Source organism: Engraulis encrasicolus, chromosome 6 (genome assembly GCF_034702125.1).
Source record: "Engraulis encrasicolus isolate BLACKSEA-1 chromosome 6, IST_EnEncr_1.0, whole genome shotgun sequence".
NCBI classification, from domain to species: domain Eukaryota; kingdom Metazoa; phylum Chordata; class Actinopteri; order Clupeiformes; family Engraulidae; genus Engraulis; species Engraulis encrasicolus.
The window spans coordinates 488,289-500,788 of NC_085862.1; the positions used below are offsets into that span (position 1 = coordinate 488,289).

Here is a 12,500-nt window from a genome sequence, read left to right on the forward strand (position 1 = left end):
GGACATGGTAATATCATCTTATATTATATTATATTATATTATATTATATTATATTACATTACATTATATTATATTATATTATATTATATTATATTATATTATATTATATTACATTAGTCAGCCCCCTCGTATACTGGGTAGCCAACTTCTTTTGGGACATGGTAACGTAACTCCTAATCTATATGCAATATATCAGTTTAATCCAAGGAGTCTACTTACTGTATCATTGGTTTAATCCGATGCTATTACTATATTATGTATTTTATATCTTATTATCTAACCTCAGTCAGCCTACTTGCATACTGGCTCGCCAGCTTCTTCTGGGACATGTCAGTATATTCGAATATAAGAAATATGAGAGATACTGTATACTTTAAACTTTATATCTATATTCTTTACCTGGCCCCCTGGAGTGGGTTGCATGGTATTGCAAGGACTCTGTCTGTCTGTCTATTTGTCCACCTGAGGTGTTTTGGGTTGCCTACAGGTGGCGCCAAACACACACCATAGCATGCCTCAGCATTGTCCCTGGAGCCATGTAGCCATCACAGATTGCTCCTTTTTTCTTGTTATTCTCTGTGTTTTATTTTATGAATTTATTCACATATATTGACTGAATTGTGTTATTTTGTGTTTCATTTTGTGAAGTTGTTCACATATCGTCTCAATTGTGTTGTTTTGTGTTGTTTTTTCCCCCCAGGTGAACTACTCCATCAGTACTGCCATGGTAGTGGGAATATTTGTGGCCTTCGACAAGAAGTGTTACACGTCGTCTAGCAACTTGCCAGCTCTTATAGCCCTGCTCTTCCTGTATGGGTGAGTCTCTATTGCCTCTTTTCCACTGCTGGGTTTCTGGTAGGCCTACAGCTCGACACAGCGCAACTCTGCAGCCACTTTTTGCTTTTTGAATAAGCACGACACCGCTCAATAGTAAAGCAAAAAGTGGTGGCTGAGTCGCGCTTTGTCAAGCTATAGGCCTACCAGGAAAATGGCAGTGCAAAAGAGGAATATGACAACCATGACCACACTTTGGGTCTCTCTTGGCAACCATGACAACTCTTAGCGTCTCTATGACAACCATGACACTTACGGTCTCTCTTGACAACCATGACAACTCTTACCATCTCTCTTGACAACTATGACAACTCTTAGCGTCTCTATGACAACCATGACAACACTTGGTGTCTCTATGACAACCATGACAACATTTTGGGTCTCTCTTGACAACCATGACAACACTTAGTGTCTCTATGACAACCATGACAACACTTAACATCTCTCTTGACAACCATGACAACACTTGGTGTCTCTATGAGAACCATGACAATACTTTGGTGTCTCTATGACAACTATGACAACACTTTGGGTCTCTTGGCAACCATGACAACACTTACCATCTCTCTTGGCAACCGTGACAACACTTAGGGTCTCTCTTGACAACCATGATAACTCTTAGCATCTCTATGACAACCGTGACAACACTTAGCATCTCTATGACAACCATGACAACTCTTAGCGTCTCTATGACAACCATGACAACACTTTGAGTCTTTCTTGATAACCATGACAACACTTAGCGTCTCTATGACAACCATGACTACACTTTGGGTCTCTTAGAAACCATGATAACTCTTTCCATCTCTCTTGACAACGATGACAACACTATGTGGGGTTTGCCATATTTGCTCCAGCACGGTTCTCAGTCGGCCTCTATATATACACTGTACAGTAACTAAGTGTGTGTGTGTGTGTGTGTGTGTGTGTCCTCCAGATGGTCGGTGACTCCTATGATGTACCCGATGTCCTACCTCTTCAGCGTGCCCTCTACCTCTCCCTATACAGTAACTAAGTGTGTGTGTGTGTGTGTGTGTGTGTGTGTGTGTGTGTGTGTGTGTGTGTGTGTGTGTGTGTGTGTGTGTGTGTGTGTGTGTGTGTGTGTGTGTGTGTGTGTCCTCCAGGTGGTCGGTGACTCCCATGATGTACCCGATGTCGTATCTCTTCAGCGTGCCCTCTACAGCCTACGTCTCGCTCTCCTGCATCAATCTCTTCATCGGCATCAACAGCAGCGCCGTCACCTTCATACTCGAACTCTTCGAGAACAACAGGGTGAGAAAGATATAAATTAAAATAAAAACAAATTAATAAAAATATAATAAGAATAACAGGGTATTGCAGATGTTTAATGAAGATATAATAAATCTTCTTCGAGAATAACAGGGTGAGAGACGTTTAATGAAAACATAATAATAATAACAGGGTATTGCAGATGTTTAATGAAGATATAATAAATCTTCTTCGAGAATAACAGGGTATTACAGATGTTTATTATATGGTTGTGACGTCATCTGTCGAATGCTCCATTCATTTCAACGGGGCTCCCCAACGTTCGGACGTCTGTTATTTTTCGATAACGGACGGGTTGGTCTATAACAGACCGCTGTCAATGGCAACAAGACTTTTCACTGCTAAAGCGACTTTTCAACAAGACTCTAATCAGCTTCTGTGATAGACAGCACCCGTTGTCCTGGCTACCGCTGTCAATGGCAACAAGACGTTCACTGCTAAAGCCACTGGCTTGTATACAAGTCAGTGGCTAAAGCGAATGTTTCATATCACTCCGCAGGGGGTCCGGTCTTTTGTCACTCTAATCAGCTGCTGTGATAGACAACACCTGTTGTCCTGGCTAGCCTACCTAGCTGTTGCCTAGCGGTGTTCCACAACGGCACTGTTTTGTTTTGCGCAGCAACAATCTTAACATTAAATAGGTCTAAAGAAATGTCCCCGCATGTGTGAATCATTTAAGTATATCCATATAATAAGCGGGTTAACTTTCGGCGAGTCGGTCGCTTTGTGGAATAGCAGCACTTCAGAGAGAACAAGACCCCTCCGCTCCGCGTCGGGGTCTAAAGATTCTCTCTGTCGTGCTGCTATTCCACGGTAGCGACCTTCTCGCCGAACGTTAACCCTTACTTAACAAAGATATAATAAGATTAACAGGGGGCGGTTTGTTATGACGGGACAACGTGAGTTCAACAAAGACGCTTTTGCACACCTCTGCAGTGTATGGTGTGCGGGATTTCTTTACACTTGAAGAACAACAGGGTGAGAAAGATATTAATAAAAACATGATAAGAATAACAGGGTATTACAGATATTTAACAAAGATATAATAAGATTTACAGGGGGCGCTTTATTATGACGGGACAGCGTGGGGGCTGGGACATTGTTGGGAAATTACCTAGACGGGACTCAAACCTCTCTCAGACTGTTCCATCCAAATAAAGACATAAAAGCTCAAGACAAATCCACGAGTGTGAATATGAACTGTAAATATGTGTAGATATGAGTAGTCTGTGTGTAAGTGTAAATAGGACTGGTAATGGTCTCTGTGTGTAAGTGTAAATATAAATGGTGTCTGTGTATAGGTGTCAATTGAAATGGTGTGTTTGTGTGTAAATATAAGTGGTGTGTCTGTAAGTTTAAATATGAATGGTAATGGTCTCGGAGTGTAAATATAAGTGGTGTGGATTGGCACTGCCCTCATGATTCGATTCGATTACAATCCGGGAGGTAGCGATTCTATTCTATTCGATTCGATTCGATCCGATTCAATTTTACAATGCATTGCAATGCATTACATTTCTACTGAAAGCAAAGCAAATGTTTCATCAGTCATGATGAGGCAATACAAGTAGTCAGATACTGAGCAACAATTTATTGGCTGTTTTCTGTATCAGTCTTGCAGTTTTCAATGCTTTGAAGTGCTTTTATTTAATTTAACATTCATTTGCTCCCGAAATATCCATGGAAGTAATTGAAACTTAAAAAAATTGCCGCATCGATTCTGGAACTTGCCGCATTGAATTGGATCGCCCATGCCCCGCATTGCATTGCATCGCATCACCGAATCAATTATTGTTGACACCATTAGTAAATATAAATGGTGATGGTCTCTGAGTGTAAATATACAGTATGTAGTGTGTGTAAATATGTAAATCTAAGTGGTGTGTGTGTGTTGTGTCCACCAGCCGCTGATCGAGTTCAACGAGGTCCTGAAGAAGGTGCTGCTGATCTTCCCGCACTTCTGTCTGGGCCGCGGCCTCATCGACATGGCCATGAACTACGCCGTCACCGAGGTCTACGCACGCTTTGGTGAGCAGTGAGCACACACACACACACACACACACACACACACACACACACACACACACACACACACACACACACAGAGGTCTACGCACGCTTTGGTGAGGACACGCACGCACACACACACACACACACACATACACACACACACTCAAACACACACACACACAAACAGTTCTACGCACGCTTTGGTGAGTACTGTAGTTACAGAGTTACTGTGTGAAATCCTGTCCTGTGACACTATGTCAACTCCTGTCCTGTCCTGTGACACTATGTCAACTAAAAACACTGGAACGAATTTGCATGGAAACTGCAACACAGATTTTTCATTACACCAGACAGATGTAAGGGAATGCAAACAATAGGGACACACTGCTGGAGGAATTGTGGTGAACAAAAAGCAAACCATAGTCACATATTTTTCATGTGCCCAGCACTGAAAGGATTTTGGGAGAAATTTGAAAGAGCAGTAAAATATGTATTTGGAATTAAACAAGTTTTGACTGTAGATAACTTATTAGGCATAAATCTTCCAAGAGAAATCACTTCAACGAATCACAAGGTATTCAATATTCTACGTATTACCGCAATAAAACAAATAACAAAAGCATGGAAACAAACAAAACCACCAAACCTGGACAAATGGCATAATACAATAGACAATATTTTAAATATGGAAAAACTTACATTAAACTCCAGAAATCAACTGCATAAATGGTACAAACTATACCCAAACCCTATAATAAACAAAATAGCAAGATACTTTAGGGAAACTGATTGATAAAAATATAAGACAAAAAGAGCATCTACCATAAACCGTGCACGCACACACACACGCACACACACGCACACACACGCACGCACACGCGCACACACACACACTTCCCTCTACCTACCTCTACCCCCTTTTTTTTTTTCTTATATATATATTTTTTTTTTTTCCCCTCCCTACGCAGAGGCATATATGTTTATGCAAAGGTCACCATTTATGTTATCACTTTATATACACACACAAAAAAAAGAAAATGTCTGCAAGTTGAACCGACAAATGATCAGATGAAAATGTTGACTTGAATAAACTTGCAATAAAGTATTAAAAAAAAAAAAAGACACTATGTCAACTCCTGTCCTGTCCTGTGACACTATGTCAACTCCTGTCCTGTGACACTATGTCAACTCCTGTCCTGTGACACTATGTCAACTCCTGTCCTGTGACACTATGTCAACTCCTGTCCTGTGACACTATGTCAACTCCTGTCCTGTCCTGTGACACTATGTCAACTCCTGTCCTGTCCTGTGACACTATGTCAACTCCTGTCCTGTCCTGTGACACTATGTCAACTCCTGTCCTGTCCTCTCCTGTGACACTATGTCAACTCCTGTCCTGTCCTGTGACACTATGTCAACTCCTGTCCTGTCCTGTGACACTATGTCAACTCCTGTCCATGTCAACTCCTGTCCTGTGACACTGTGTCAACTCCTGTCCTGTCCTGTGACACTATGTCAACTCCTGTCCTGTCCTGTCCTGTCCTGTGACACTATGTCAACTCCTGTCCTGTCCTGTGACACTATGTCAACTCCTGTCCTCTCCTGTGACACTATGTCAACTCCTGTCCTGCGCACCACAGGTGAGGACTACAGCATGGACCCGTTCCGCTGGGACTTTGTGGGGAAGAATCTGGTCTTCATGTTCCTGGAGGGCTTCTTCTACTTCACCCTCAACATCCTCATCCAGTACCGCTTCTTCGCCAACCGCTGGTGAGTCCACCTGACATTACATTGCATTTGGCACCTGACACTGCTATAGTCCACTAGCACAGCAACATGAGACACACTAGAGACAACATCCTCATCCAGTACCGCTTCTTCGCCAACCGCTGGTGAGTCCACTAGCACAGACACATGAGACACTGCCATAGTCTACTACAGGCGTCACCAACATGGTGCCTGGTAGCCCTCCAGGAGCTTCTGATGTGCCCACCAAGGATGTTAGTAAACAGTGATGACTACAAGATTTTAGTCACAGTTAATGTTTTTCTTAGTTTAAATATGAGATTATTTCTTTATAACCTATAAGCAAATTATCATTCACTCATGGTGAGATTTGGGAATTATGTCAAGATTATGTCGAGTAGCCCTTGGTAGCCCTCGAGGAGCCCTCAGTAGCCCTCAGTAGCTCTCGAGTAGCCCTCAGTAGCCCTCAGACCCAGACAGGTTGGGGACCCCTGGTCTACTAGCACACAAACATGAGACACTGCTAGACTGGTGACTCCTCTAGTACAGCAACACTCACTCCACACTGCAGATTCAGTTACACTTTACGTGACACTAGTAGCATCATATGCATGACATAGCAGTGCCATACAGTAAGAGTGTCAAAACAGGGGCATGGCACAGTCATGGATGAGTCATAAGCATGATGTCAATGTCATACTTGTTTTATGGTCATGGAAAAGCAGACGTTGTTAGGGGAGTTTTTTTTACCATAACCCAATGTCACTTAAAGGGACATTGTGCGTTTAGTTGTTTATTTCCAGAATCCATGCTACCCATTCAATAATGTTACCTTTTTCATGAATACTTACCACCACCATCAAATTCAAAGTATTCATTATGACCGGAAAAATTGCACTTTTCATACATGAAAAGGGGGATCTTCTCCATGGTCCGCCATTTTGAATTTCCAGAAATAGCCATTTTTAGCTGCAAAAATGACTGTACTTGGGCCATACTAGAACATATTAGTTTATTACTTTGTAAACTTTAATGAAAAGATCAAATTTGGCTAAAGGCAACCCAGTTTCAATGAGCAGCATAGTTGCAGTACCTTTTTTGACCATTTCCTGCACAGTGTACCTTTAATGACAGACGAAAAATGTTCATGACTTTGACATCATGTTTATGACACATGCATGACTGCGTTGCGACTCTGTTATGACACTGTTATGTCATCTGTATGACGCCGGGGTCAAGTAAAGTGTTAACGTTACCGCCGATTCATTTCTCACCCACATTCCATCAGGGATGGAGGGATTAATGAGTGAGTGAATGGATGAGTGAATAGATGAATGGATGAATGAATAGATAGATGGATGGATGGATAGATGAATAGATTTGGAACTTCTTACATTGGTGCATAAAATATGGTCTGATCTTCAATACGAATCACAAGAATTAACCAGTAGTGCCTGCTTTACCTACTTACTTACTCCGCCCTTTCCTGTTAATATTTACATCTTTTACCCAATAAAGATACTCTTAATAACTTGATTTTAGTGAGTTTGGGTAATGTTAACCTTTAAGAGTGTACCGTCACACCGGTGTGACGGGAGTGTTCGGGCGGTGAAAGTTCTATAGAATTCTGGGCGTCATTCAATACAATATGGAATTGTAGAATCTTGCATTGTTATAGAACACATTCTTTTTATAGAATGCTCAAAACCCCACTCTTAAAGGTTAGAGCACACTCTGTTGACTCTGCTGACTCTTATGATTTAAGGGAAGATATGTCACGGAACATATTTTGTTATTTATGCTAAAATGTAGGAAATTCCAAATGTGTACTTCTGTTTCCCTCCCACCATAGATACATACCAGGCTTGTATAAAATTCCAAATGGAATGAATTTCAATTCAAAGTAATGCCATAATGCGAACACTAGGTGGTGGTGTTCTATGTACTTTCAATGGTATTCAAGGTAATGGTAATTCAAGGTAATGACACCACCTAGTGTTCATATTATGGCATTACTTTGAATTGAAATTCATTCAATTCGGAATTTCGTACAAGCCTGATAGATAGATAGCTAGATAGACCATCAGACCTGTCTATCCTAAACCTAAACCTTCTTCCAGAGGGCAGTAGGTCAAAGGTCAACACCTGGATGAGTCCTTGATGGTGTTGACGCCCAGATTCAGCTGTTACTGACTAGGGCTCCACTGGACTGGAGTGAGGTCACAAACAATCATGACAACTTTACATGACATAGATGTTGTTCACACCTTACGAAACAAAAGCAATATATTACGTGACAGTATATTTTTATGTGTTAAAACAATATATTGTTGACATTTTGAGTAATATATTTTTTTAATATATTTTATAATTATACGTATATTTTATATATTATATAATGATATAATATATAATTATATAATTATAAATATATTTTATAATATTTTTAAAATATATTACGTAACAATATATTCTATACATGGAAGTGTTGTGCATAATGTAGTATTGATAAGATACTGCAGCTATTGCCACTTTCATATGTGTATTGATCGAATACATAAATATGCTGTGTGATATATTGATATATACGGCGCTGTATATGTTGTAGTAGTTTATCTATTAGATTATACAGTATATTCATACTGTATGGAGGTGTATATTGAAATATATTTCTTATAAATTAACAATTGTATAAATAAATATCTATGCTGTATATTGCTATGTATCTTCAAATACAAGTAAGTGTCCCGTATGTATATACATATGTATATATATATATATAATAATTCCGTTATCATATAGGAATTATATATTTTATATATTTCCTAATGTATTGCAATATAAGTCCGTGTTTATTGCAATACATTTTTGTTTCGTAAGGCCGTTCAGGACGCTACAGAGCCGATTCTTCAGTAACATCCGGTGAGTTCAGAACTGAAGCGCTCGCGACACGGTGACTAAATCACACACGAAAGGTTTCTTTCTGATTATCAGTGGGGTGTGTGTGTGTTTGTGTCTGTGTGTGTGTTACGCCTCAGTATTGGTTCCTCAGTGTTATTTTATTCGTAGGCTAATGTTTATTAGAAATGTTGTAGGGCTGGACGATATGGAAAAAAAACATCACAATATGGATTACTTTATATTATGATAACTATATATATCACGACATAGGACAATTACATACGTTTTCAGTTATTCTCTTAATTTGCTCTTTATTGTTTATGTCGCAAAACAACCTTTAAAAATTGATTTTTTTCATTCTTATTTTTACAGTTACATTAACTTATAGTGTGTATTGTGACAACATGAGATGTAATTAAATGATATTCAATTGTATACAATTGATAAAAATTATCATCACGATATAAACGATATAGGAGAAAGGTCACGATATACACTTTTATATCACGGTAACGATATATATCGTCATATTTCCCAGCCCTAGAATGTTGTCATACAGTAGATGTTTACATGTTTGTTTTTGTCTATTCTTGCATATTAAAGAGGCTCAATGTAGGATTAAAAGTTTAGTTAATCACTGTCCCAATTCAGCTTACTTGAGTCAATAGTAGAAAGTGAACAATGACTCTCGCGACCACTTTCACGGTCCGCTGTCAGAGAACCCCACATGTAACTTTTGACAGAGCGACCCGCTACGAGTGTTGTGGGAAACACTTCTCATACAAAAAACTCGTTTTACATTCCGCATTCAGATTTGTACTAACTGCTGGCCTTCTGTGATGAAAAACATTCTCACAGCGAGTTTATTTAAACAGCATTTTTTCATGACAGAGTCTATTTTGAGACAGGCATGCCCCGGGCAGTGTGCAAACTACGTCATCCTACATTGTGCCCCTTCAGTTGTTTTTTGTGTTGTCTATTGTGTTGATGTGTGAAATTTGTGTGAAATTCAGACTCTCGTTTTTCATGTATCCTTTATTTAGCCAGGATTGTCCCATAGAGACTGAGTGTCTCTTCTGCCGGAGAGTCCTGGTCAAAATGGCAGCCAACAAAAAGTTCCAGATGCAAACAGACACCGTAACACATCATAATAAGAACAATAAACTTACAAAACACACTGTTGCAGCTACAAGTCCTGTGGAGTGACATTCCTCTGTGTGTACAATATTAATTGCTCTCCTAAAACATCTCTCTGCCCAAGACAAATGTCTCTTGAAGAGACATTAAAGGGATACTGTGTGAGATTTTTAGTTGTTTATTTCCAGAATTCATGCTGCCCATTCACTAATGTTACCTTTTTCATGAATACTTACCACCAGCACCAAATCCTAAGTATTCATTATGACTGGAAAAATTGCACTTTTCATACATGAAAAGGGGGATCTTCTCCATGGTCCGCCATTTTGAATTTCCAAAAATAGCCATTTTTAGCTGCAAAATTGACTGTACTTGGACCATACTAGAAAATATTTGTTTAATACTTAGTAAACTTTCATGTAAAGATCAAATTTGGCAATGGGCAGCCCAGTTTCAATGAGCAGCATAGTTGCAGTACCTTTTTTGACCATTTCCTGCACAGTGTCCCTTTAAAGGCTCATCCTATCCCATCCTATTCTGTCCACCTTTAATGTCTGTCTCGCTTCTCACAAGGAATTTATTGGCAAATATGTTGGACTAAGTAGAGCTGAAGATGTAGCTCAATTGTACACAAGAGTGACCCCCAAACACACACACACACACACGCACGCACGCACGCACGCACGCACGCACGCACGCACGCGCGCACACACACACACACACACACACACACACACACACACACACACACACACACACACACACACACACACACACACACACACACACACACACACACACACAATTTACACAGCCCATGACTTTTGAAGTTCACAATGTATGTATGTGTGTTTGTGTGTGTGTGCACACATACGTGTATGCGTGGGCGTGCGTGCGTGTGTCTGTGTCTGTGTGAGTGTCTGTAGGTATGTTTGCCTGTTTGTGTATGTGTGTGCGTGTGTGCACATGTCTGCATGTGTGTGTGTGTTCACTCACTGGTGTGTGTGTGTGTGTGTGTGTGCGTGTGTGTGTGTGTGAGTGTGTGCGTGTGCGTGTGCGTGTGCGTGTGCGTGTGCGTGTGCGTGTGCGTGTGTGTGTGTGTGTGTGTGTGTGTGTGTGTGTGTGTCAGGGCGGTGGCGAGTGTGAAGGACGCTCCTGTGAAGGACGAGGACAGCGACGTGGCTCAAGAGCGCCAGCGAATCTACGGTGGCGGCAGCAAGAATGACATCCTCCTCATCACAGACCTCTTCAAGGTGGAGCACATTACATTACATTACATTACATTACATGACATTACATTACATTACATTACATTACATTACATTACATGACATTACACTATAGCAGTATAGTAGAATAGAGTAGAGTACAGCAAGAATGACATCCTACTCATCACAGACCTCTTCAAGGTAGAGCACATTACATCATATTACATTACATTACACTATAGCAGTATAGTAGAATAGAGTAGAGTACAGCAAGAATGACATCCTACTCATCACAGACCTCTTCAAGGTAGAGCACACTACACTACAGTACACTACAGTATATTACACTACACTACATTACACTACATTACAGTACACTACATTACATTACACTACACTACGCTACATTACACTACACTACACTTTAAATTCATTGGCGTTATCATCTCAGAAGACACAGCGCATCGTAAAAAAAAAGAATTACACAACACTACACTACATTACAGTGCATTACACTACATTACATTACAGTGCAGTACATTACAGTGCATTACATTTAATTACACTACATTTAGCAGTAAAGTACAGCAGAACGACATCTTACCCATCACAGACCTCTTCAAGGTGAAGTACATGACATTACATTACATTATTATTATTACATTACATTACATTTCATTACATCACATTACACATTGTTCTCGTGGTGTTGTGTTGTGTTGTCGTGGTGTTGTGTTGTGTTCTCATGGTGCTGGGTGTTGTGTTGTGTTGTGTTGTGTTGTGTTGTGTTGTGTTTCGTTGTCGTGGTGTTGTGTTGTGTTGTGTTGTCGTGGTGTCGTGTTGTGTTGTGTTGTGTTGGGTTGGGTTGGGTTGTGTTGTCGTGGTGCTGGGTTGTGTTGTCGTGGTGCTGTGTTGTGTTGTGTTGTGTTGTGTTGTGTTGTTTTGTGTTGTGTTGTGTTTTTTGTCGTGGTGTTGTGTTGTGTTGTGTTGTGTTGTGTTGTGTTGTGTTGTGTTGTCGTGGTGTTGTGTTGTGTTGTGTTGTCGTGGTGTTGTGTTGTGTTGTCGTGGTGCTGGGTTGTGTTGTCGTGGTGCTGTGTTGTCGTGGTGTTGTGTTGTGTTGTGTTGTCGTGATGTTGTGTTGTGTTGTGTTGTCGTGGTGTTGTGTTGTCGTGGGCTCCTGTGTTGTGTTGTTGTGGTGTTGTGTTGTGTTGTCATGGTGCTGGGTGTTGTGTTGTGTTGTGTTGTGTTGTGTTGTCATGGTGCTGGGTGTTGTGTTGTGTTGTGTTGTGTTGTGTTCTCCTGTGTTCTCCTGTGTTCTCCTGTGTTGTCGTGGTCCTGGGTGTTGTGTTGTCATGGTGCCCGTTGGGCTGATGT

The 12,500-nt window shown here is 40.5% G+C and overlaps 1 protein-coding gene across 1 annotated transcript in view; it reads left to right on the forward strand.

The window, feature by feature from the left end:
* LOC134450500 (retinal-specific phospholipid-transporting ATPase ABCA4-like) overlaps positions 1-12,500 on the forward strand; it is a 129,806-nt gene that overhangs the window by 98,190 nt on the left and 19,116 nt on the right. Inside the window, exons 42-46 of the mRNA XM_063200342.1 lie at positions 701-816; positions 1,959-2,106; positions 4,029-4,152; positions 5,775-5,904; positions 11,048-11,171. Coding sequence (XP_063056412.1) covers positions 701-816; positions 1,959-2,106; positions 4,029-4,152; positions 5,775-5,904; positions 11,048-11,171 — 642 coding nt within the window. The remainder of the gene's footprint in view (positions 1-700; positions 817-1,958; positions 2,107-4,028; positions 4,153-5,774; positions 5,905-11,047; positions 11,172-12,500) is intronic.